The 26,991-nt window shown below is 45.2% G+C and overlaps 1 protein-coding gene and 1 pseudogene across 30 annotated transcripts; one reads left to right on the top strand and one right to left on the bottom strand.

Annotated features, from left to right (window-relative positions):
* Nucleotides 1-14,980: 14,980 nt before the first annotated feature.
* On the bottom strand, nucleotides 14,981-20,444 carry LOC120703677. Of its 30 annotated transcripts, none has more exons than XR_005687174.1 (13): nucleotides 19,692-20,444; nucleotides 19,435-19,558; nucleotides 18,227-18,329; nucleotides 18,051-18,144; nucleotides 17,762-17,947; nucleotides 17,487-17,573; nucleotides 17,255-17,392; nucleotides 16,719-16,955; nucleotides 16,244-16,344; nucleotides 16,027-16,094; nucleotides 15,711-15,870; nucleotides 15,560-15,623; nucleotides 15,116-15,455 (listed from the first exon to the last, which is right to left on the bottom strand). XR_005687174.1 is itself a non-coding variant. In XM_039987836.1 (6 exons), exons 2-6 carry the CDS (start codon nucleotides 16,306-16,308, stop codon nucleotides 15,367-15,369), a joined length of 408 nt encoding a protein of 135 aa, XP_039843770.1. In that variant the 5' UTR covers nucleotides 16,309-16,344; nucleotides 16,464-16,712; the 3' UTR covers nucleotides 15,116-15,366. The 30 variants fall into 30 exon arrangements, 2 of the variants coding, with proteins under 2 accessions (XP_039843770.1, XP_039843764.1); XR_005687213.1 differs by having other exon boundaries at nucleotides 18,120-18,144; nucleotides 18,227-18,380; nucleotides 19,470-19,558; XR_005687171.1 differs by having other exon boundaries at nucleotides 16,898-16,955; nucleotides 18,227-18,380; nucleotides 19,470-19,558; nucleotides 19,692-20,443.
* A 4,413-nt stretch (nucleotides 20,445-24,857) lies between these two features.
* On the top strand, nucleotides 24,858-26,091 carry LOC120654651 (annotated as a pseudogene).
* Nucleotides 26,092-26,991: the final 900 nt, after the last annotated feature.

The raw sequence follows: 26,991 nt of genomic DNA, 5'->3' as shown, positions 1-26,991 counted from the left end.
AATGCAAGCAAATTAGTGTAGTGGCATGATGAGCATCAACACATTTAGGAGCTGAACATCACAAATGCTAAATTTTGAACATGGATTTTTATTTATCCATGCATCGCATTCTACCGCGGGCACATGAAGAGTGTAATTAAGGAGGGGAAGAATAAGCCAAGGGTAAAACTACTTTTTATATTTATCTCATATTATTACGGAGTATAATATCAACATAAGAATGGATATGACCATAACATGAAAGTTGAGAGACTATATTGGTAAATTTGAAAGTTGATGGACGAATTTGACCCTTACAGTAAAGTTGAGGGGCCAAAATGGCTATTATGCCTTCCAAAATCTTTGTCCATTTGTTTTGACCCCGAAGAAACTTTTTTTTTTGAAAAACAGCCTGAAGAGTGAAGAAACTTTGTATTTTCGCTCGATCACCAACCAACCTCCATTGCTCATCTCATCCACGAGTATGGTGTTTCTCAGGTTTTGATACCGGCCGCCAGGCACCAACCAAGCAATGAACTCGTCAGCCTCTCCACGGGCGCTTGCGCCCCAGCTGGCCAACTCATGAGTCATAACTCATGAGTCTGTTGCATGCTTCCCAGTTCCTTCCCTTTATTATTTTTTCTTTTGAAAAATTCCCCTTTATTTTTATGAGCAGCAGGGACTGTGGGTGCTCCGAAAACGGCAGCCAATCTAGAAAATATATTAGGTGCAAACCATTCTCTTCGTACAAACCATGCAAACTTCAATCTGAGCATCAGCATCCAAGGAGGTGTGCAGGGAGAGTGGAGGGGGAATTTGTAAAATTGTGATTAATTAGAGGCGGGTGGTTAATTATAAAATTATCCAATCCCACGTGTCCCTTGAATGTTGATCCGTGGGCCAGATTAAAGTTTGCGCAGTTTGCACGAAGGGGCTGGTTTGCACCTAATATGTTCCCTCTATACCTATACCTATTACTAAAGCGAATAAAATTTCTACCTTAATTTAGTTTTTAGTTTAGTCCATCTTGTGATATTGATATGTGGACCTTAGTCCATCCCATATACGAGTCGGACAAGATTTATAAATTAACGTATACATATCCGATACTTATGCCAACTTTGTCCGTAGCGCACACACGTATTTGCCTTATGTAGGTTACAACACGGTTTGTACATAAAATTGGTGGTCTCGTGTAGATCCCTACAAATTAGCATACAGACATATGTACATATCCAATACAAAGTTATACAAAATTGACCAATCTCTGTCTCTATCTCTTCTGTATCCCTACTTATTTCTAAAGCAAGCAATAATTTCTTGATCCGTCAATCGGAATCCGGATCAATCGGAATCCTAATCAGAATATAGACAAATCAATTCGAAGCTCAATCGAAACCCAAACAATCAATACCTCTTGCGGTCACGTCACAATTTGTACATGAGAAAGAGTAAAAAAATATAGATCTTATGTAGATCTCGGTAAAATTTATTTAGTAGCCGTAGCAATACATGCATACTATACTATTTGAGAAATTTTACAATGTTGAAAAAAATAGGAGCCGTCCATCTGATAAAATTCTACGATGGTGAAGGTAGGAAGTACCCAGAAGTACCTAGGGTAAAGTACCTGATACTTCTGAAATGTGGGACCAAGTACTAAAAATAGTGGGACCAAGTACTGATTTAATTTAATTTCCATAGATCAATGGTCAGAAAAAATTTAAGGGAATAGTACCTGAAAGTACCCTTTCGTACTTTACAATTACTAGTAGGGTGCACGTACGGCATGCACGTGTTTCAAGAACGATGTTGTCAAAAATATGATTCACAATAAAATTTAGTTGGAACAAGCACTTTTAAGAAAGTTTTATATCTATATGGTGAAAACAAGCAACGCGAAGTTGACAAAATATTCGAATTTGTAATATTGTATTAAAAAAACAATGAGAATTGGGCAATAAGTTGTTTCATCTACTGATCGTCGTTCCCATGATTAGCTGACAACATTCTCTCACGCAAGAGCATGTAGTCTTGAGAAATAAATTTGGAATAATCGTGACGGCACAATGGGCATATCACCGATGTCCTAAACCACTTTAGGATACAGTTTATGTGAAACGGATGAGTACACTCCGGGAGGTATAGAACGTCTCCTCCTGGAATAAACTCGTCTAGGCAAATTGAGCATGCAGACTTGGCCTTGAGGCAACCTTGCAGCAATGTTGTGACCTCGCAGTACACAAATTGAATAGTGAGTTCAATTGAAACATCACACCTGCAAGCACAATCGATAGGAATATCACTGCAGCGCTCTCTGATGATCAACTCAAGATTATCAGGAATCACTTTGTTCCAATCCCCTTTGGTGAAGCAATTGTATTCATCTGCATTCTTGAGATTGGGCATAAGATATTCCACGATTAAACGACTGCATGACTCCCCGCTGTAGAGCAATTCGATAGGGGACGTGAACTTCAATAATCTTATGATCATACTTAGGATCTCGAACAGATTATCTAGGGAGGCCAATGCCAATCCATCTATACGTTTCTTTCCTCGACACATATATGTTCAATTTACTCGGCCAGGCTCCAACCGGCCCTTCTAAAACATAAGCATCCAATGATATATTTGCGCATGCCCCCAAGGCAAATATTTTTGTCTAGTTTTAATTTTGTTTTAATTTATACCATAGACTTGATATCTATATCATACAGTTTGATGTTTGTATAAATAAACTATCATCCAATGATATATTTGCGCATAAGCAACCTAATATAAAGCTTCACCAAACCATATTAATATTATAAGAGCTACGAAGAAGATACAGAATTTGCATAGGTCATATTTTGCTTGTAGCACATCATTTTTTTGAAGAAAATTCACTTATACATGACACGTCTGTCTAACATCCAATTTATGCAGAAGCTTCAGTCTGTGTCGCAATAAATTGGCTTTCAACTAATATCCCTTTGATGATGGACTCCCGTGTGACTGCAAACAATCAAAGTACCATAAAAAAATTAGATTGGCACATCTTTTGTTTACAGATAATTCACATGCGACAAATATCATACATATTATATTATATAAATTAAATGTTGCAGAATCTTCACACCATGCCGCATGAATTTGATTTTCAACTCATATCCCATTGATGATGGAGTCTGGTGTCACTTCAAGCAATTAAAGATTGATAAAAGTAGAAAAACAAATCAGATTGGTTGTATTAGTGATAACCAACAGAATTGAGACAAAAAAGGTATACAACATATGAGATACCTTAATTAAAATATAAAATGGCTCTATTTTGAAGACTGTAGAATATCTCTGAAAATAATATTTTTTGTTCTTCTGCCGGTGGGATCAAGGTCTTTGTTCGGTTTAGCCAGCATCTATGTAGTTGAACGGGAAACACCTCTTGATAAGGCAACATACAGCTGTCCATGAGAGAAAACATGCTATGGAAGATAGATCCCAACATTTGGTATAGTTTGACCCTGAGCTTTATTTATAGTCATTGCAAAGCTGAGTCTTATTGGAAATTGTTTCCTCTTGAACTTGAAAGGTAGTGAAATATTCTCTGATGGAGACAAGGGAATCCTTGGTATAAAAACTCAATTTCCAGCATGCTGTCCATTTATAATTTCACAATCAATTGCATTGTCCTCAAAAGCCTTCACTATAAGACGAGTTACATTGCACAGTCCATGATGAGGATCTAGATTTCGAAGGAGTATGACAGGACAGTTCTTCTTAATTTTAAGCTCATGCGGAGGAAGACCATTTGGAGTAATTGAGTTCAGAAAATCAAGAGGATAGTTATTAGTTGAGTCATCATCTACAGAATCATGACTATAGTAAACCTTTTCGTCTCCAGGAAACTTTCCAATCATCGTTGCGTTGAGGCTATCAACATACTCATTTCTTGTTGACAAGATAGCACGCTCGCGCATGTAACTGACGGAGGTGCAGTTCTTAGCTAGATCCGGAAATACATGGTCGATGAGAGTATCAATAGACTAATCATCGTTATACTCAAGCATAATGTCATCCGGTAGATCTACATAGTCATTTGGGAAGGTCTTTTCTGTTTCATCACCAATTCTTAATAGAAACCGCGAGAACCATACATCATTCTAGGCCCTCATGTTCTGCTTCAACCGTATTATCTTGATATCATCCCATATATAGGATTGAAGCAAAGTAGTATCATAAATTTGTGCTCTAGTACCTCTACGAACAACAGGTAGAACTTGTCTGAAATCTCCTCCAAATACCATTACTTTACCACCAAACGGTAAATCACATCCTATAATATCCTATAAAGATCTGTCGAGTGTCTCTACAGCCTGCCTTCGTGTCATCGCAACCTCATCACATATAATTAAAGATGCCTCACGCAATAGTTCAGCAGTACCACTTTGTTTGGTAAAGTTGCACACAGAATTATCTTCAAGTTTTATGGGAATTTTGAACCTCGAATGAGCTGTCCGACCTCCAGGCATGATGGATGCTGCAATTCCAGATGTTGCTGTGGCTATTGCGATGCGGTCTGTCGATCTCACTTTGGCCAAAAGAGCCCTGTAAAGATATGTCTTTCCGGTGCCACCAGGACCATCTACAAAAAATACTTTCCCTCTGTTCCTGATAACATGATCAAAAATTTCATTGAAACCTTCCATTTGCTCAGCATTAAGTGACTCAGCTAGTTTAATGTCTTCATCAGATATAATAATTTTCTTCTCCTCAGTTAGTTCTCTATAATAGTCTCTGTTCGTCTCCCCTGTTTGAACATAATTTTTATTATTAGTGAAAGTTAAGTACAAAATGAATTTACTACAAAATGCAACATTAAATCATAATATAACGCACCAAAATAAAAAATTTAAAATGTCTTACCAGATTGTTGCACGAGTGGCAGTCCGTAATTTCTAATGTCTTTACCCATCGAGGAGAGAATATCTGCGATGTCTCGAAGGATAAACTGCTCAACACTTGAAGAAATTCCATGAACATTATGATAGTCCTCAGCCATTGATTCAAAATGCTTGTCCCAGAGGGCACGAATGTTTGTGTACTCGCAATAAACCATAATAGTGGCAAACATTCTTCTAAGAGCACATGACATTTGAAAATTTACGGCTTTGCTAAGTGCATTGTCAAGTGAACTATCTGTTTCAACAAGTCCAAGTTTCTCACAACATTCTCTAAGTGTAGGACTCACGACACCATAGACTGTTCTGATTGATATGAATGATGTTGGACCTCGAACATGATTTAGAAGAACTCGAAGATAAAATCTTTCTCCCTCAGACGGGTACGCATACACCAACCTTCCAATCTGGAACTGTCTTTTCCTAGGAGACCAACTTTTCTTGGACTTGTTCATGTATGATGTTCTGGAAATTCCCTGTATAAGTATCTCCGCGCATTTGGATCTTCACTATTCATTCTAAAGAATTCTGTTAGCATCGATCTCTGATTCCTAGCTCGTTCCAGCACATCTTCAAGGTTGTCGTCATCTTTGAATGGGACCATGTGCATACCAGGAAGATGAACTTGCATCTGCAAAACAGAAGGATACATAGAAAACATCGAGAACCTATAGAGCCGGTATACTGCTTCAATAGACGTAATACATCGTGTCTTCCTGTACTGTTTAATCTCATTGATCTCTATCTCTCCATTCTGATCATGATTTGCAACTGAGAATGATGCACAATCCATGCCCTTGTATACATACTTATATAGATACTTGCAACACTTAATACTGCTGGAAACTTCAACATTGATGTGACAATTATATCTCATCAGGAGTGTTGGATTATATGGTACAACTCATCTATTATCCAACCATTTCTTACGCACAAAAACTTTGTGACCATCATTTCTTCTTCTGTATATAGGATATGCATCTTTTCCCTATTTTGTGGTCTCACTGAATTGTTTAGGGTACCTGAAACGACATGCACCATCTTGCATGCAACCACACCTTTTATTTAGAACACCACAAGGACCATGCATCATGTGTTTGCATACAAGTTCATGGAGAAGAGGATATTTCTTTTCATCCGGTAGTTCTGCTGAAATATATTTGTCAAAATCATCTGGCCCACTAAACTTTGAACTGCTTTCCATTATAAGCAAGAAATGTTCGTGCGGCAAACCTCTTTTCTGAAAATCGGTAACATGTGCCCATGCTGCCACCTTTCCAAAGTGACCCTTCTTAATCACAACATCATGAAAATCAATGAGTTTGGCATAGTCAACCCTCGCCACAATATCAAGTCTATCTTGAGGTGTCTGACTAGGCAACAAGAGTTCTGTGATCTCTGGCCAGTAGGGGTTGCAAGTCATGATTTAAAAGTAATCTGGCATTCTATGTTTAGCAACTAATGACATTGCATCCATGAACCTACACTGCACATCTCTATCACTTCCGGAAAAAATTTTAGATAAAACAACCAATTTACCAGTCTTCAAACCCCTATGCTCACTGGCAAGAAAGGTGTCCATTATACCTTGTCATTGAAAACAGATCAACTTGAATCAATCAACACATTAAAAAAACGGCAGTGTAATGGTAAATGCTAACAACATAAGTTATTATACCTGATAGAGGTCTGCCCTAATAATTTTCTGGTGGTCTGGATTGGAGTACCAATCTAGTCGCATACTTTCAATTTTCACATACATATCAACTATCCATTGCTGGAAAATCCTTCCACCATGAAAGAATATATTAAAAACATCATTGCGGATCTGCATAATATAGCGGTAATACTCCCTCGCACTGACATGCAAACGCGAACCCCCACCATCTGTTTTTTAAAATAATAAGAACAGAATGAGAGCACTATTAAAAAATTAACCATTGTATTTACGCTAAACGAAAATTCATATTTTACATTGAACAACATGTCGATATGAACTTTACCTCCATCACCATCCTCAGTCAGGTTGTTGTCACCGTCATCTTCCTCCTCATCCTCACGAATATAAGGAGCTATAAATTTATAAGACCATAATAAGTGCTATTGTAAATGCTAAAAATCATTAAATATTGCAACATGAATGCGTCGTCTAACTGATTGGTTGTAGATGATTCTGCTTGACACCTGATCTTCTTGCCCTTTTTGATGAAGCTATATGACTATCTGTTAATATGGTTATACTATATATTAGGACATTGCCATCTACTTAAGAAATGTTTAAAATAAATTAACCAACAAGTAATAATCGAGTTAGGATATGTAGATGTCATACCATCAGTTTTGCGCTTTGTATACTTTCTTTTACTTCGAGAAAAATGTATTGTCGGTGTTTCCTCCAGCAATATACTCTTGTCTTTCCAGCCAGTCTCACCACCGGGATACAGGATAGGGTAAACTAACAGATCGTAACAACCATGGTACACCCGTATAAATTCTGGATGACCAGAATTTGGATAAACCATAATACTCCGTTTAAATTTATTTTGTTCATCAGAGCCATCCTACTAGATAGCCGCAACTTGATCCATAGCAGTTGCGTTATATCTTCTTTGATCAACCGAAATACTGGTGTTCAATTCAATTTTCAACTCGTCCAAATTTTGCATTTGTCCAACACTCCTGAAGACACGAACATACGGGTTGTTCTCGAGGATTCGAAGAATCGTCCGAATCAAGTTTGAATCAAGATGAGGTGATCTTTTGCTTCTGTGTGATAGGGTCTAAACTGTGTCATAGAAATACAACTACATATGACACAGACCATCTTTCCCCGGTTTAAACTGGTCCAATCTGTGATAAATCTGTCCATGCACTTTGAAAGTATAGATACCAGTACTTACGTAAAATCATATAAAAATATATAATTATTAAAATCATCTATTTAAGTAATTTTCAGTAGATACAAGTGCCAACTATATTAGTAAGTTAAGATATGCAAAATCATCAATTTACGTAAATTACAATGTACATAATCATGAATAGAATATTGGCAAGAAATAATCACCAGCGGCAGTAGCGACCTGTTGATCCACAATAGCTCCAAAGCTAGTGAAAGAGAAATGTGAATTGAAGTACCGTATATTTTTTCTGAAATACAGCGCATCTCTATCTGTTTGACTAATAAAAAGTCGGCGCAATTCATCGAGAATTGGTGTGTTAACTATATTAACCTTTCCTTGCCTGCAACAAAAACCTGGTCCCTCACTTGGAAACCTTATAGCACCGCAATACTCGCATATCAGAACCTTCCTCAATACAAGATGGTGAGCGGGCAAATCTTTGTATACTCGATCGTAACGATCATTGTCCAAGATTACCACATCTGGATCCCGAGTAGTCTCAAAATCAACGTCTGCATCAATACATTAGTTATGTACTTAGATTTCATTGATGCACAGTAGAACACTAAATGATCGAAATAATAATGAGCACAAACCATTATTATGGTAGACTCTTGCTTCATCATCTACGAGAAAGTCACAGTCAAAACACTATCATCTAGCGCTCTGCAGTCCAGATCTTCCTCCTTAAAAAACTCTTTTATTATTTAAATATATATTGTTTTTACGTCTGAATCAAATAAATGTGTTCTCATGCATAAAAGTAATTACTGGATACCTTTTTGTGCGGCTAACATCTCATCATCTTGTTCCCAAATACCAGAGTCAAATACTGGTTTTCCACCGTTCACACCTGGTATGAAAAGCACAAACCGATCAGAATGACTTAACCCAGATTGTTATAATAATAATAATAATAATAATAATAATAATAATAATAATAATAACCTCTTGTAGCACTCCTAGTGATAGGGTGTTTAGAAATGCTGGCCTCGTGATTTTGCGAGCAAGGGTTCTGCAACCTCATTTGGCACACATACTCTTTCTTTTGCCTGTTAATTTCATGTCTGATTTTCTGTTTACAAATTCTTTCTTGTTTATCAACTGCGGACATGGCAGCATAAAGTTTCTTTTTTCTTTCTCTCATAATTTCTGCTGGTGTATTTTCATCCAAGTTTCTCTCATAATTACTGCGAGTGATGGTTAGAGGCGTTTGTTCTCCACATATCACTGAACAAGAAAATAACTAAAATTACTACAGAGCCATATAACCATTACCCAAATAAAAATTGTAATCATATTTTGTACGGGTCAGTCAATTTCTACAAAATCCATATAACCATTTTTACACATAAAAATCTCAATTATTGAAAATCCATAAAATAATTCTATATGTACCTTTTTTCAATTTACCTCCCACAGATTCAGGTGTGATCCCGAACAAATTATTGGAAGCACAAATAGCCTGAGGTGTTTGTTCTTCATAGTTCACTAAACAAAAAAATAACCTAAATTATTATGAAGCCATATAAAATTCACAACTATTGAAAAGCCATATAATCAGGCTATATGTACATTTTTTCAAATTACCTCCCATATATTTAGGTGTGATCCCGAACAAATTATTGGAAGCACAGATAGCCTGAGGTGTTTGTTCTACAAAGTTCACTAAACAAAAACTAACCTAAATTAGTACAAAACTATATAAAAATCCCAATTATTGAAAAGCCATAAAATAATGCTATATGTACATTTTTTCAGCTTACCTATTACAAATTCAGGTGTGATCCCGAACAAATTATTGGAAGCACAGATAGTTTGAGGTGTTTGTTCTTCATAGTTCACTATGCAAAATAATAACCTAAATTAGTACGAAGCCATATAAAATTCACAACTATTGAAAAGCCAAATAATCAGGCTATATTTACCTATTTTCAAATTATTTCCCACAGATTCATGTGTGACCTCCAACAAATTTTTGAAAGTACAGATTGCCTGTGGTGTTTGTTCATGACAGTTCACTGAACCAGAAGATTGTTTCCCATATTACCAGGTGTGAGCACCAAAGATTGTTTGAGAGAAAATAATGGGTCAAGATTGACACAAGTGTACTTACCTAACAATGGGTTTCCATTGACAATAACGGTATCTACCATGCGGGACACTTCATGGATGGGTACATATATGGGAAAAAGTTGTGTCAAACCTGTCGAAAAGACAAATAAATCATTATAAATCTATCATATTAATGGAAACATGTTCGTCGGACTGAATAATTTTTTGTTACAAACAGCACGAACCTCATCATCTTTGGGATCACCCCGCGCAACTCGAACTTGCTTAGTCTTCTTGCGGGCGTAATTCTCCCTTCTTTTTGCATTCCTCTGCGCCTTTTGCTCATCTGTCAATTTTGCATACCTTTCTCTGTCCCTTTGTCGTTTTAGATCCAACGCTGAAAGCCCTGAATACAAAAAACTCACTGAGCACTACCTTTGCTTACGAAAAAATTACGGAAATCAATCTAGTCTAAATACAACCTGCATCAGATGAGTTTGTTGCTGTTGTCCTAGATCTCTTTGCAGCAGAAGATTCAAACGTGTTTGTGACATCGGAAAGTGGACGACGCAGCTCCATGGGACTGCAAAAATTCGCCGGTGGACAAGAATCAATCGTGTATGTGATATATATACATCACATTATATAAGAAAGCATCAAGATGAATATACATACCTAGGGACCACTGTTTGGGATGAACAATCTTCACGTAGCCTTGGTCGCTTACTACCGCGGCGGCCCCCTGTGTCCATCTATGATGCCAGAGAAGCACTAAGGTCCACGGCTCCATGCACGATCAATGGCCTCTCGGACGCGGCAGCTCTGGCACGCTATACCGCTAGGGCTTGGCGCAGTGCCGCCGTAGCGGATTGACGGGGCAAGTAGCGACGAGGGGGCGGAGGGGGGCCCGGGGGCGGCGAAGCACCAGAAGGTGCAGTGTCTCCCACCGGCACGGCCACGTCGTCGTGCTCGCTTCTGTCCTGCACACGGTTGCGATGGTCGCGGCGCGTGGACCCGTATCGCCGGCGACGTTACCTTGGCACGGACGAAGACGTCGGCTTGGCGCGGATAATGACGCCGCGTCGACCCGGATTGCCGGTGCCGGCTGTGGTCCTGCGCGCGTTTGCGACGGACGCGGCGGATCGACCCGGATCGCCGACGACGTTGCCTTGGCGCGGACGAAGACGCCGGCTTGGTGCGGATGGGGACGCCGCGTCGACCCGGATCGCCGGCGACGGCTGCCGTCCTGCGCGCGGTTGCGACGGCCGCGGCATCTCGACCCAGATCGCCGGCGACGTTGCCTTGGCGCGGACGACGATGCCGCGTCGACCCGGATCGCCGGCGACGGCTGCCGTCCTGCACGCGGTTGCGACGGCCGCGGCGGCTCGACCCAAATCGCCGGCGACGTTGCCTTGGCGCGGATGACGACGCCGAGCTCGGCGTCGCTGCTCGGCCGTGTCCGTCAGTCCCAGGCAGACGCGCGCCGGCGACGTCGTACGATCAGGGAGGAAAAATGGCAAGGGATCGGAAGCTATCAATGGCACCTAGGCGCGATAATGGAAATCGACGTTCACATGGACTATAGAAGGAAACATGGGCTAAAGAAGGAAACGTGAACGTGATTGCCGTCACGTGAATGCCGGCCGCGTGCTCATTCAAATTTTAAACGAAGATGGGTACATGCGGGTGGGTAACCTAGGTGCTGGTGATAAAAACTTTTTATTTTTGAGAGATTCATTTTGCATCTATCAATTTTCATAGGTCCACCATGGGTCCACCCTGGTTGATGCCTGACATGTGGGGATGCCGTGAGAGGTATGCATAGGCTAATCTTAATAAAAAATATTTCAATTTCTATGGATCCTTATAATGTAGATAGATAGATTATAAAAGCGCCATGAGAGGTATGGGTAGGCTAATCTTGGTAAAAAGAGTTTCAATTTCTATGAATTTTTAGGGTAAAGTCCATATTTGGACCCTATACTTGTCATGGGTGTCTAATTTGCAACCTAAAACACCAAAACCAGACAAAACACATACGTGAACTATTGAAACCGTTTAAAATTCAACCATACGCCCATTTGATACCGATTTCTGGCCACGTGGACCCGGTTTCTAGCCACGTGGACCCTGGTTTTGGCCACATCAGCCTTCTCTCCTCTCTCTCGGCCGTTCACTCTACACTCTTTCTTTCCTATGTCTCTCTCATCGTCGGCGGTAGCACGGAGGAAGAGGAGACGACGGCGCGGCACTACACGATCTCCATGGCCCACAGCGGCACGAAGGACGAGGAGGAGGCGGCGTGGCCTCCATACCCCGCGGCGATGCGGAGGAAGATGAGGTGGCGGCGCGGCCTTCATGACCCGCGGTGGCACGGAGGAAGAGAAGGCGGCGGCGTGGCCTCCATGGCTCACGGCGCGCGCGGAGGAAGAGGAGGCGGCGGCGCGGCCTCCATGGCCTGCGGCGACGCAGAGGAAGAGCAGGTGTGGAGCGGCCTCCATGGCCCGCGGCACGAGCGGAGGAAGACGAGGCGGCGGCACGCGCGGAGGATGAGGAGGCAGCGGCGTGGCCTCCATGGCCCGCGGCGGGGCGGAGGAAGAGCAGGAGGCGGCGCGACCTCCATGGCCCACGGCGCGCGCGGAGATAGACGAGGCGGCGGCACGCGCGGAGAAAGACGAGGCGGCGGCGCGGCCTCCATTGCCCACGGCGACGCGGAGGAAGACGAGGCGGCGGCATGCGCGGAGGAAGAGGAGGCAGCAGCGTGGCCTCCATGGCCTGCGGTGACGCAGCCTCCATGGCCTGCGGTGGCGCGGAGGAAGAGCAGGAGGCAGCACGGCCTCCATGGCCCGCGGAGATAGACGAGGCGGTGGCACGCGCGGAGGAAGACGAGGCGGCGGCGCGGCCTCCATGGCCCGCGGCGGCGTGGAAGAAGAGCAGGTGGCGGCGCGGCCTCCACAGCCCGCGGAGGAAGAGGAGGCGGCGGCGCGGCCTCCACGGCCCGCGGCGCGCGCAGAGGAAGAGGAGGCGGCGGCGCGGCCTCCGTGGATGGCATCGCGGCGGAGGCGGTGAAGGAGGCAGGGGGGCCTCCATGGCTGGCGGTGCAGCCTCCGTGGATGGCGTCGCGGCGGAGGAGGCAAGGAGGCCTCCATGGCCGACGGCGGGGCGGTGGAGTTGGCAGCGACGCGGCCACCATGGCTGGTGTCGGGGTGGCGGAGTTGGCAGTGACGTGACCTCCGTGGCTGGCATCACATCGACGGCGATGGAGGAGGCGGCCTCCAGGGACGGCGTCGGGGTAGCGGCGGAGGAGGAGGAAGACGAGGCGGCCTCCGTGCCCGGCATCGGTGCCACAGCGGCGGCGGAGGAGGTGGCCTCCGTGGCCGGCGTCGGGGTAGCGGAGGAGGAGGTGGAAGAGGAGGCTGCCTCCGTGCCCGGCATTGGTGCCACATCGGCGGAGGAGGAGGAGGTGGCCTCCGTGGCCGGCATTGGTGCGGCGGCGGCGTAGGAGGTGCAGAGGAGGCGGAGGCGGCGCTCGATTGGAAGAGAGCGACGGCGGTGGCGAGAGAAAGTTGAGAGAGAGGGGGCCGGGAGAAGAGGAGGGGTGGGACCACCTGTCAGTGCTGACATGTGGGTCCCACAGTGCCACGTCAGCGAAAACCATCCCAAAACCACTCAGGGTTGTGTTATGTCCGGTTTTGCACAATTAGAGGTGTTATTTGTCCGGTTTTGTAGTTGTAGGTCGTAAATTAGACAACCATGACAAGTATAGGGTCCAAAAATGGACTTTACCCGAATTTTTATAGTATAGATTGTAAAAGGGCTCTTACTATTTATATTAAAAATGCAGCTGAGATTCAGACCTATAAACCGCCATCGGAAGGCATCCCAACCAGGCCCGCAAGTTCATTGAAGTAACGGGCCCATGGACAAATTTGCACCCAGCACGGTAGGGGCTGCAGGACATGGGAGATGGTTTGAGTACCACATCGGGACCCAATGGGGTTGGCTGGCACGTGGGAGGACACAAAACATAATGATGTGTTTCATCGTAACTTGTACGTTTAAATCTAATCTCAGTGGGAGTATTATAAAAGTGTTATGTACATTAATTTTGTTGACATGGCAACATTATAAAGAGAAAGAAGGTAAAATGTCATAAAATGTGAGAGGAGTGGCATCACTATGGCACTCCTCCAACTCAATTAACTAGTTTACTGTCTTGGTATCTGTGTCGATGATACTCCCACTGAAAATGACCTAAGAGCTTTTGATTTGATTAAGACTAGCAAATATCACATGCGTAAATTATGGGATATCCGTTCTCAAAGTTTACTTGTTTCACCAAACACAGTTGCTATTCACTACTCAGGGCACGTACAACGGGTCACGCATGCAAGGTATTTTTGCAGAATGCCCCCCGCACGACCTGAGTTAAGGCAGCATCGTCGACGAACGAGACGACGAGCCGAGCTCGTGCTCCCAGGTCGGAGAGACGACTCGGAGGCCGTTGTAGAATGCGCTGCGGAGAGACAGCGGCGGCTCGGATCAATTGCGCGCGGAGTGGGATTTCATTTGCATTTCACACCTTCTCCGCGAGGCTGCCTCCAGCTCGAGGAGGCCTGGAGCTGCTGCTGGTGTCACCGCCGTCGAGCAGAGGGACCAAAGGGAGGAGGACGTCAAGCCGAGCTCGCCGTGGAGCACCCTTTCCCGGCCATCCTCCACCCGATCCAAGACTCTGAATCGGTTCCCCTCGACCCACTGATGCTCCTAGACCCAGCCCCTGCCACCCACCTCGCTAGAGTTCACCGGAATCCCGACCGCACCTCACCGGAGTTGCTGCTCCACGCTGCACCACCTCCTCCGGTCGCCTCTGCCCCAACCGAAGCCAGTAATGGGTAGCACTCGCCTCCCTCTTGCTCCCCCACCTCCTTCCCCTCGCCGTTGGGGAGCTCCCTCGCCGGATTTCGGCCTCCACCATGGCTGGTGCGCCCAGGGGTGACATTGCAAAGATTAATTTAATTCTAGGGTCCTGCATGCAAAAACCTGAGGGCCTATCTGCGATACCTGTTTTCCAGTTTTGGATCCAAACCTGAGGGCCTATCCAAAGCTCTCGCCAAGTAGGAAGCGAAGTTGCCTTCTTCCCTGGGGCTTCGACAAGCGATGTCTGGCTTGCCGCATGGTTTTCCACCGCTCGCTGGCCATGCCTCCCCCGTCTGCACCGCTGCTCGCCTAAAGTACGATAAGTAGATAAGTTAGATTGGGTATTCAACTAAGAATATCGACTGTACAGCACCTCAAGCAGCCACTTTGCCCAGAATAACCATGTCTACTATTTTCACGTCTAAGCTACATTCCACTCTCACGATGCCAACAGACCCATCAACTCCAATTAGTTTCCCCGTGACTCCACGCATGGACCCGTTCATTATCTTGAGCTTCTCGTTTTTCTTTGGCCTGACCGACTCTAGCTCATTGCAGTGAAAATCAGTTCGTCTCTATCGTCTTCTGACCTCATCCCCTCCCCTGGAGACGCTCACCAAAACATCTGGTAGATAGGACCAAAGCCAGTTGCCAGCCTCTCCACCTGCAAGCATTTCAAGAAGAAGATTGATCCCGTTCGATCCAATCCAGAGCTTCGGATTGCAAAATTATTTGCAAATGCGACAGTACAGAAGGCCAAGGACAAACCTATTCTTGTAATCCCTATGGTGACCTCAGAACTCTCCACAACATAATCTGCAAACATGCGGATCTGTAGTCACACAGAGACAGTAAAAGGTTAGAAAAAAAGAATTTGCAGCAATCAAGTACTATTACATCTGACGCAAGAATATCTCACATGTCCTTTGGTAGTGTGTGTCTGATAAAATGATCAAAATACGCCCTTCCACATTAACAACCATGCCTGTTGCGCCTTCTTGAACTCCGGATACGACCTTTACATGGTCTCCAGGATTGAAATATTTACAGAGATCCTTTTCACTGAAGGCAAGCGTTCTCTGGGTTATGAGGAGCTCATCAGTTCTTAAGGTAAATTTTAATAAAATAATCTATAATTAAATTGAATACAAAAGAGTAACTCTAGTATTAGCAAATAGCAGTAAAAAATGAAATACGAAAAAATTAGGTGACAAAAGGGACCAAAAAAAAAGTACCTCGCCTTGTCAACACTAAAGAACCTTGGTGGTGTAACAAATGACTTCTTAGCAACCTCATTCCCATCCTGAAAACACCAGATACTCATCAAGCCAAGCGATTCAGCACCAGAGGGAACATGACAAAATTAAGCACATTTTTTTCCATAAGATAGGTTATAAGAACATCCTTTTGATGAACCAGCCAAGAACTGAGATGGGCGAGAGTCATACATACCTGTAGGTACTTGATGGAAGAGGGTCATGCTCCACTGGATCCTTTTTGCCGGCATCGGTCCACATCTTGGTGCTGGTGGATCAGCTCCTAGCGGAGGAGTCCTGCACAAAATAACAGAATGGCAGCGCACCAAGTAAATATGTAGAATCTGGTGATCACAGACTGTACATCATATAAATAAGAAATTGCTACAGGAAATGGGTCAGTGTAAATAAGGTACCATACACAAATACATTTTGGATCCAAAAGAACTGATGAAATGAATAAAATAAGCTCAATGGTGCATCATATTGAAGGATATATGTTGGCATTGGAAGATTGACACTTTCAACCCACAGAGATTAACGAAGGCACCGAGTACATACATGCAAGCAGTGTAAGGGATAAGCATATTAAAAACCTGGAGTGTAGGGACAGATGAAAATAACATAAGGATCCACACAGTGGTAAACAAGACCCAGAGGGTTTGGCCAACCTAGGCTGGGACCCAGGCTTGCACAAGTTAGATAGCCAGTAATAAAAGTAAGTTGAACGTATGCACTCCATTCAACCACTGTCTCTGTCTCAAACTGTTCATACAATTAGGAGATTAATTTTCTATTGAATGAACATTTGATCCAATTTAGTGTTGAAAATTGACTGGTAGTACAACACCTGAATCACAATGTGAGGACTTTTTTTTTAGGGCATCACAATGTGAGGACTTGAGCAGCTGTAAAGGTAACAATTAAAGCCTGTGTCAATGGATCTGCAAGTCAATGGATTCAAATACTTGAAAAGTCTATCTAATGACTAAGCATGGGAAACATTAATGAACTGAAACATCAATTAGCGAAAAATCATTTGTAAACAAATAAGAGATGCTATGAAATAAAATAATATGGCAATTATGGTATCCATCAATGATTAAATAATCCACTTCTTGATTTACTCCCAGAAAAGGAAACAATAAAATTTAACAAAACTATAGGTGACAGGATAAAGAGAAACACATTTTCTGGTAAACCATACCTCATTATTCCCAGTAGTATCATTGACATGGAAATCTAGGATGACATCTGTTTTCCCTTGCATCTGACTCTGCCGACACATCTGCTAGAGAGACTTGAAATGCTTCCTTTGAACCGACATTAAAGCAAAGCATATTCCCTAAAATGGAAAGAACAGCACAAGGAATCAAACCAAAACAGCGGTTGCAAAAAGGCAATGTAGCACAAAAAATGCCACAGAAAACTTGGCTAACCATTTATTGCAATTCCACCCCAATTATGCCCACTAATGGAGTGATTCCCATGATCTTTAGTATGAAGTTAGTCAGGACGCTAACATCCTACATAGTAGTGAAATAAAACTGGAATCAAAATATACATCGGCTTCAATTATCTGAAACAAAAATAGGCACCGGAACTGATATAAGGTGTATGATAAGAAATCTAGAGCCAAATTTATTTTTCAGCATGTTTTCAAGTTAGCAATAGAAAGTAGGTCTGTCGGATAAACCAATTGAGAGAAAATGACCTGTTCACAGAAGCCAAAGAACCTGTAACAGAGCCCTTCCCTTGTCCCAACACTAAGCTGATAGGATTTAGGAATTCTCATCCATGTCACGGATGTGATATCAGCTTTATCAACCTCAATGATCTTTCCTCCCCCGTGCTTCTTCCATGCCAGTCCTCCTGAATAAAGTTTGAACGGCCTAGGGTTCTACATCACAAGTCATCAATGAGAAGCAACAAAAACTTTGTAAAAAGAATTATTTTGTGAATTAAGGATGTAAAATTAAAATGAAAGAAAAACATTGTTTAACCTTGAGCTAATGAGAGAAATGCATACAAGCTCTCTAACTTTGTAGCTGTCCCGGTGCATATTTTCTTACCTGAGATTGAGATCTCAGTCTCAAGCTGTCGAGCAGAAGAAGGAATACATCAACCACATTCTTTGAAAGACATGCACAGTTCATTAGGAAAATTCAAAAATTTTTACCTCAACATTAATTAATCAACTAAAAGTATAAGCTGCCAAATTGGACTGAACTATTTGATCTATCCAATTTGATGGATTGACGGAGAACAATGCACAACTTGCTCTGCAAAATACGTAGCTTTAATTCATGGGCAGCAAGAGCACCATTGAGAATCTGCGAGTTAAGAACAAACCACAAATAGTTCATCGCATTGCATTGTAACTGGACCACTGCAATCTTTCATAAGTAAGAAACCTGAGTATTTATGCTATTGAAATCTACTCGAAATATGCAAAGCAAGGTTCTTGCATTCAAGATGTTCCACTTAATACACTTCCTCGTCTAGCATGTAACCTTGTACAAAAGGTAAATCCATATTTCATATGTTCAAATTTTCTAATATAGCAATGCTAGTGATTCCTAAAATAATCTCCGAACCTTTTAACTATCAATGTTACTGCTTCCAAAACTCTACCATGCTAAGCATTTTGGTGCCACTGCACTGTAATGGATGCTATTATGACATGAACAAGAGCATAAATATCTTACAACAAAATTGCCATCATTTTCAAACTGCAAAGCATGAACATTTCTGAAATATTGTTTTAGCCAAAAAGTACCTGCCCTTTTTGTTCATGTCTAGTTTCCTTAGCCTAGAGACAAGATCCTTATTAGATCACATTAAGATAAGTCCACATCCATGAATCCATGAAGTAAAAATAAAATAGTGCATTGAAAAATTCTAGCAAAGAAAGCTAACTATCCAACATCTGCTGCTGGAGTTCGTTAAAATATAATTTTAAGCACGAGTCACTAAAATGGAATAGTTAGTTGCTAATATAGCCAGCAGACTATCAACAGGAACAATCAGCAATTGAATGGAATTTACTTCATTAATCTGAGCAAAAAGTACTCTTATTGGACACCACCAATCAGTCAAGTTCTCCAATAAAGCTCAAGAAAAAAATAATGAATGATTAACTATTTTTGCAGGTAAAATGGAAGCAATCACCCTTCCGTATCCTAGAGAGGCAATAGAGATAACATAATTTTCAAGGTAACAGGTGGATGGGCACATGAAACAATTTGTGGCTTGATCGGCGGCAGGCACGAAGCGTCGGCAAGCTCACCACCGTCGCTGGTAGCTGCCATCTGAGCTACCAGTGGGAGGCATGGACAGGGAATAATAACGGAGAGGAGATATCAACAAAAAATTATGGCGACCAACCGAGATGGAGACCGAGTCGCCGCTTGGCCGCCTACCTTGAGGTTGCTGCCCTCTTTCACCACTATCAACCTGAAATTGCTTCCTAGCTCTTGCACAACTCCATCTTTTCTCATTTGCTTCCGCACTGAAAGAAGGGTGTGATCAGCATTCTACCAAACAAAGTGTGTCCAGTGCCCTTGTTTGTTTTGGCATTTTGACGAACATTTGAGGGGCACACTGTGTAGCAGGTAAATGCAACAGAAAATGACAGCTCATACCATGTGAATTCGCCAGCCCTAGCTTCGTCCCCGCCCATCTTCAATGCGATACAAGAAATCATTCAGAATAATAGCGGTTGTAGGAGAGGTCGAGCACCTGGAGACCTGATGTAATCCGCACGGCCCCTCTCACGCCACTGCCCGGCTAGCCGCATATCTGCGTCACCCTGCCGCCGCGGCCCCTCCGTCGGGAGAGCCTGGCGTGAGAGGGGAAGTGTGGCGCTCACTGCCGCCGCTGCTCGACGCTGACGCAGCGACCTGTCGCGCCGAAGGCAGGGTGGGGAAAAGGAGGGGAGGCGAGGGAGGGGATGGGTAGTTCAGCGCCTCCGCAGCGGGGAAGGGTGGCGGCGGGGAAGGGCGCGCCACCGCGGCTCCACCGTCGTCCCTGCGCTGCTGCTCCCGTGCCCCTCGCCGCGCGAGTCGCGCACGGGCTATCGGGAGCGGCGGGGATGGCGGTAGTCGCGTGCGCCGCGCATGGGGGATCCGCGGAGGAGACGGCAGCCGCCGCAGCATCCGGAGTCGCGTGCGCCGCGCATGGGGTATCCGCGGAGGGGACGGCGGCTGCCGCAGCAGGCCCCCTCCGTGACGACCGATGTCATCTCCGCCGTGGATTCCCCACGCGCGGACCGTCGGGAGCGGCGAGGATGGCTGTAGTCGCGGCGCAGCGTCCGGAGTCGCGTGTGCCGCGCATGTCTCCGCCATGGAGAGGAAGGGTACGGAGCAGCCGCCGCCGCGAGAGATCCGGCCCGCCGCCGTGGCTTACAACTGGCACCATTTATGCCATTTCAAGTGATTTTGGTGATCGAATGACAACACAATACTTTGACTAATATGATTGTTAAGATGATCATTCTTAGACTTTTAGATTCAATTAATGACAAAGAAAAAGAAAAGATAGGCATAGCAAGGCCTGCCCTGAAAGCTCTTCGGCCTGAAGCACCGGAAGAACCGAAGAACCGACTACTATCGGATGCACCGACGCCCGATAGTAGTCGGAAGAACCGACGCTATGGAATTCTGGTGCAGAAGGGAATCGAAGCCAAATCAGCATATAGGCATCGGTTGAACCGATGGGTCAAAAAGGGGCATCAGTGCATTAGGCGTCCTATGTTCCAGAGACGATGTCAAGAGCCCAGGAGAAGATTCTTCAGCACCGGTTCAACCGACGGTGCATCGGAGTATTGTGTCGGTTCAATGACGTCAGCGCCCAGGAGAAGATTCTTAATCACTGGATGAACCGGTGATGCATCGGTACAAAGCATCGGTTCAACCGGTGATCACTACGTCAGCTGTCAGGAGTTCAACGGCTACTTTTGGTTATGAGTGACCGGAAGAACCGACGCTACCTCAGCCAGAGGCATCGGTTCTTCCGGTGATACGCAGATTTTCTGCTGACCGTTGGAGCAACGGCTACAAGACTTGGTGGCCTATATATACACCTCACCTCGGCCATTTGAAGATTGCTGGAGTTGCTGGACATCCCACACACACCCAAGAACACCTCCAAGCCATACAAAAGCATCAAGATTATATCCTTAGCCCTTAGCACACTTTGAGAGTGTTGCGTAAAGGTTAGCTTTTAGTGAGTGTGATTGCAAGGCCTTGAGCCTTTGTGCTGTGGTTCTCTAGTGAACCAAAACAAGAGCTTGGTGCGCCGGCACCTTGGAGCGTGAAGCTCACCGACAACGTCATCGACCCTCCGACTTGGTGTGGAGCGGCGACGACATCTTTGTGCGGGGGGCGTGGAGACCCCATCCTTTGTGGAGAAGCTCCTTAGTGGAACCCGGGCCCAAGGTAACCGTGATTGTGTTCACGGAAGAGACTTAGTGGCCGAGTAGCAATACTCTTAGTGAGTGCTACAACAACATGGATGTAGGTGTGCCTTTGTGGCTAACCGAACCACGGGATAAACACCCGCGTCAAGAGTTTGCTATCTCCTATCCCGCTCTTTAAGCTTCTGCATTTCATACTAGCAATTTGTATGCCTTTACTTTCATAGAGTAGTTTCTTGAATAGGAAATGCTATAGGTTGCTAAATTTTTTTGGGATAGGGATTTCACACTAGAACAACCATAGTTGCACATCTAGATAGCTTGTTTTAGTTTAAGTTTTGTGCAAACTAGTTGGAGACATAGGTCTAAGTTTTTAGAGTGCCTAATTCACCCCCTCCCCCTCTTAGGCTAGAGCACCCGATCCTTTCAGCCCCGTCGCGAGGGACGCGGGCGCCGCCATGGCCCCGCCATGAGGGATGCGACTGCCGCGCTCTCAGGTGATGGGGAAGGAGGCCGGCTGCGAGCGCAAGGCCTGCCCACACCACCACCACGACCTCCATGGCCTAGGACAGCAGAGAGCAGAGAGGAGCTCGAGGCCCGGCCGTTGCGCCTCAGCCTCGCCACGCCCGAGCTGAGATGGGAGAGGTCTCGCCGGCGGCCTGCGGCCATGGGGTCCTCCGCCGCCGCGTTGGTGCGGGCGCCGCCGTCGCGTGGCCCCACGTCACGCCGCCGCTAGGCGAGCGAGAGGGGCGAGGGCAGATGTCGCCGCCGTTAGAGAGAGAGAGGAGGAGGAGGGAAGGAGGGAGCGAGCCCCCGCCGCCGTCCCATGCCCGCGTCGGCCCTGCCGCCGCTCCGCGCCGGCCCCGCCACTGCTCCGCGCAGGGGACCGAGCAGGGGAGGAAAGAGGGGTGTGCGGTGGGGGAGGAGGAGCGAGGAGGGCCGGCGCAGCGAGGCAAAGAGGAGGATAAGGAAGGGGAGCAACGCCATCACGGAAGGCAGGCGCGGCGATATGTCAGCAAATCACGCTCGAGGACCAATAGAATCGCGGGTACGCAGAGGTGGGTAGAGAATGCCGTGGTGAAAAAAAAATGACGGAGGGGGCGCGCCCGACGGATTGAACGGAGGTGGGCGGCGTTTTCGGTTTGCCCGCGTCCTGTCAAACAATTCGTCCTTGCTTACATGTGAATCTCAAAGAAAACGTTTATGAGGTGGATATAAAGGCTAAATTTAATAAGGAATATTTCATTTGTCATAAATCTTTATAGTATAGATATATAAATTAAAACAGAGAGTGAAAGGAGGAAGTGGTGTGGTGTGGTGCTGGCGTGCTATTAGGGCTAGTTTGGGAGCCCAAATTCCCGTCGGGATCCCGGTGTTTTCCCGGGGGGCTCCTATACATCTCGTGGAAGATGATTAAGCAAGTCATCTATAAAGCCCACTAAAACCCATTTAATGAAAAAATATTGAACCAAATATTTCTAGAATAATGTTGAACCGGCATTTTGAAAATGGTGAATCAATACTTTGGAAATGTTGAATCAACATTTTCTCCTCGTCTTCTCCGGCGCCGGCGGCCGACGGCGGGCGGCGGCGGCACAACAGCAGGGCAACGCAGGCAGCGGCACGGAGAGCAGCAGGGCGCGCGGGTGGCGGCGGTGGCGGCACGGGGCGGGGCGAGCAGCGCTTGGCCACCGGCGGCGGCCCGTGGGTGACGGCGGCGGCAGCGCACAAGGGCCGGGAGGACGCGTGCGGGTGGCGGCGGTGCGTGTGGGCACGGGCGGCGGCGGTGGCGCGGGGCAAGCAACGCTGGGCCGGCGGCGAGGGCCTCTGGTGTCGGCGGCGGCGCAAGGGGCAGGAGAAGGGCGTGCGGGTGCTTGGTTAGGGTTGAGGGAAGATATGGATGGATGTGATTGGTTGCACGAATCTCAAAAAGTGGAAGATGAAGAAGAAAAAATCTTCCGGAAGATGTATAGGATCCACGGTTTTCCCTGGGCAGGAGGCCCACGTGGAAAGTGGACCTGGGCTAAACTTTTCCGCTGTTTAGAAGCCCACACCGAGGGGGATGGGCGACCCGACCCTCGCGGTTTCCCCGGGGCAAGGTTAACCTAACCGGTGGGAACCGGTCCGGTTTGACCGGTTACCGGTCAAACCGGTCCGGTTCCGGTTCCGGTTCCGGCCGGTACCCAACCGGCCAAAATTCAAATTTTAAATTTGAATTCAAAAAATGAAAAATTCCTAAAAATACTTCAAGGTGTGATGAATCTAATGGTGTCAAATTTTCTCAAAAATTCATTCATTTAGTACAGTTTGTGAGAATTTAAAGTTAAATCAAAAAAGAAAAATAAAAAAAATGGGCCGGCCCATGAAGGCCCACCGATCAAACCGGTAAAACCGGCCGGTAAACCGGTTGCACGGGAGCGTTTGAATTTCAAACCGGTCAAACCGACCGGTAAACCGGTAAAACCGGCCGGTAAACCGGTCAAACCGGCCGGTAAACCGGTCGGAACCGGTTGCACGGGAAAATTTGAATTTATTTGAATTTAAATTTGAATTCAACCGGTTACCGGCCTAACCGGTCCGGTAAACCGGTACCGGAGGGCGGCGGTAACCGGTTTCCGGTTGGGAAATAAAACCCTGCCCCGGGGAGGCTCGTCCCCACCTCTTGCGTCCGGGCGCGTCGTCCCCGCCCGCTCCCGAGCGACGCGAGGCGAGTGCTCCGCCGCCGCGCCACCTGCAGTACCTACTCCGCTTCCCTGCGCCGCCGCTCCACCTCCGCTCCTCGACTTGGCTCGGCGCTGCCGCTCCGCCCCCGCCCGTCAGCCCCGTCCAGACGTTACCCCTGCAGCTCCCCGTTGGTGATGCCCCTCCGCCTCTGCACCCCTCGGCGTCCGATCTGCGACGACGCCACCACCTCGGGCGCCATCTCCACAGCCACCACGGTGCCTCCACTTCATCTTCCTCCTCGTCATATGTGAGTTCTTCCTCTCATCTCCTATATTGCCTAGGGTTTGATCTCCTCTCTCCTGATTCCTAGATCTTGTATAGACCTTCTTGATTTCTCGTCTGATTGGCTATTATCTCCAAGATTCACAACCTTCGGATCACTTCACTCGACATTGTTGGCCCAGATATAATCTCTTGTTCTTCTGGTTGCTGAGGATTTTACATTGGCTCCTTGTATGGGTAGTACGTGTCGATAACAGATTTTTTTAGTTTCTGTTGTATCATGCTTTTTCTTGTTTCGATTGGTCAGAGGACAGAGCAAGGGAGACCCTGGAGAGAGTGATGTCGTAGGCGCTGCTCAAGGCATGCCGAAGACAATCAAACTTGTGCGCCGTCTGCTTGGCTCAAATCAGTCCAGCTCCAGCATTTATGTCCAATCTAACAAAGCTAATTCAGTCAGTTGTCAGCTGAAAACTGCAATGTTGCTTCAGTAGTAACCCTGATACTGAATTTGACCAGACAATTTTTTTCCACGGAGATTTTGCCAAGCCATGGCAAGCTGTTTATCGAGAATGACGCGGTGGCAGCATTAGCAAGTGGAACCATGGGCAAGCTCCACGGGTGCATGCTGATCGCAAGGACAAGGACGATAGCTTATGGGTTCACCAGTGATGGCAGGGAAGCCTGAGTAGCAGGTGCTGGGCCGGTTCTAGATGACTGGGGCAGGTTAGTCAAGAGGACTACGTTTTCTTATGTTTATGATAGTAATACAACAGAACTAAGTTTGTGGAAGCTGATTCATATCTACTCTGTGTGGCTGCTATTGGTGTATTTATTTAAATGGTTTACATGGCATTTCATATGCAGCGGGTATGGAATTTCTGCACAGGCAATGACAGTAGTGATCAGAGGTTATGATGGCAGGGGTCCTGAAATGGTGCTTACAAACAACATCCTTGATTTTTCTTAGGCTGGCATCACCAGACGAATTGATAGGGTAATCCAATTCGGCTTAGTAGTTTATGATTTATCAGTTTCACTTCATATGGAAAGAGCATACTTCACTAGCATAGTTTGTTCAGTAAATTGAAATGGGTCAACTTAAACTAAAGCAGTATGCAATAGTTTGGATAACAAACCTAAACACCGCCTGAATTACATCATCTACCTATGGGTTATTTTCAAAAGATGAATTAATAGGTTAATTTATTTTGACTACTTATTGGACTTTACGTAAAGGAGTATATTCATGAACAAGTGAGGTGATTCAGTGGCTTAGGTTTGGGCAAGTCAATAAGAACTTGTACTTACCTGTTCATTCTTCCAATGACAGATGGACATACGAAGACCAATCCTGGACTCGCATTGCTGACCTTCCAGTTGTGGTAGTAGGAATCTACTGAGAGGTGATGAGGTGGCAAACAAGATCCTACACAATTCAGTTGTTGAACTAGCTTCCAGTGTCAAAGCTGTAGTGCGAAGGCTTGAGATGCATTAACGTTTGGTTGAATGCAAGTACCGAGTGAACTAAGATGAGTTTTTCTGTAAAAAATATCTAAAAACTGAGGGACGTGAGGTTGACATTTGTATTTATTGGTGTGAGTATGGATATACGGATGATCCTGCAATAAATTATCTTGCATATTTTATTATTGGGTAATGAAATTCTCATTTTATTATTTTTATTGAATTTTCCATGATTTTCCTGATTTTTTTAAGACCATTTTTGATATTATGGGTTTTCACCCCTCTCATTCCCCAAATAGCAGCAGGGGTTTGCAAACCCTGGTGGGAATGACACCCAGGGAATCGGAGTTATAGGGAAAATCCCGTTGGGGATTACCTTCCCTGGGCGAGTTATCCCCGTTCTCCCAAACTAGCCCTTAGGAAGAAGAAGATCCTCTTAACTTTTTTAACAGCCCTAGCCGGAAGGGGAAAAGAAAGGGAGCTGAGAAGAAAAGAGAGAAGAAAAAGAAAAGGGAAAGGAAGAGAAAAATATATTTGTATGAGTCATACAAATTATTTGAATGTATTTTATATTCTTTCTTGTATACAATAAAAAGACTAAAAAATCAAGTATGCACTAAATCACCATAATTTTTTGTGTCAAATGATGAATTAATTATTCTGCAGACAGCTAAATAGACGGTTCATTGTACAAACTATCTATTAAGCTGTCTGTTTGTGCTAAAAAAATAATAGTTGTCTGCACTGTTGTACTTGCCCTCGTATACCAGCTTTGAAGTACATTTCTATCTCACCGGTTCCGTACGTACATACCAAGGTAACCTCGGGTAGCAGGAGCACATACCAAGGTGAGTCTCAATTTGGCGTAGTGAAACTATCCGTGCGTTTGGTTGCGGGATCAATAGGTTGGGTTGGATCCAATCCGGATTTTGGGGACGGAGCCGACCCATCCATTGTTTGGTTGTACTTCTGATTTTGGGACGAAGTGAACCCATTATATATTTGGTTGAAGGAATTGGGAATACGAGTTGGATGGCATGATAACACTGTTAACGAGGGTCCCACTTGCGATCAATGAACCCCACCTGTCAACCTCTCACTTTTTTTCTTTTTCTTTT

Source organism: Panicum virgatum, chromosome 1K (assembly GCF_016808335.1).
Source record: "Panicum virgatum strain AP13 chromosome 1K, P.virgatum_v5, whole genome shotgun sequence".
Taxonomy (NCBI): Eukaryota; Viridiplantae; Streptophyta; class Magnoliopsida; order Poales; family Poaceae; genus Panicum; species Panicum virgatum.
The sequence above is the reverse complement of the archived record's forward strand: the minus strand, read 5'-3'. Positions and strand labels throughout refer to the sequence as shown.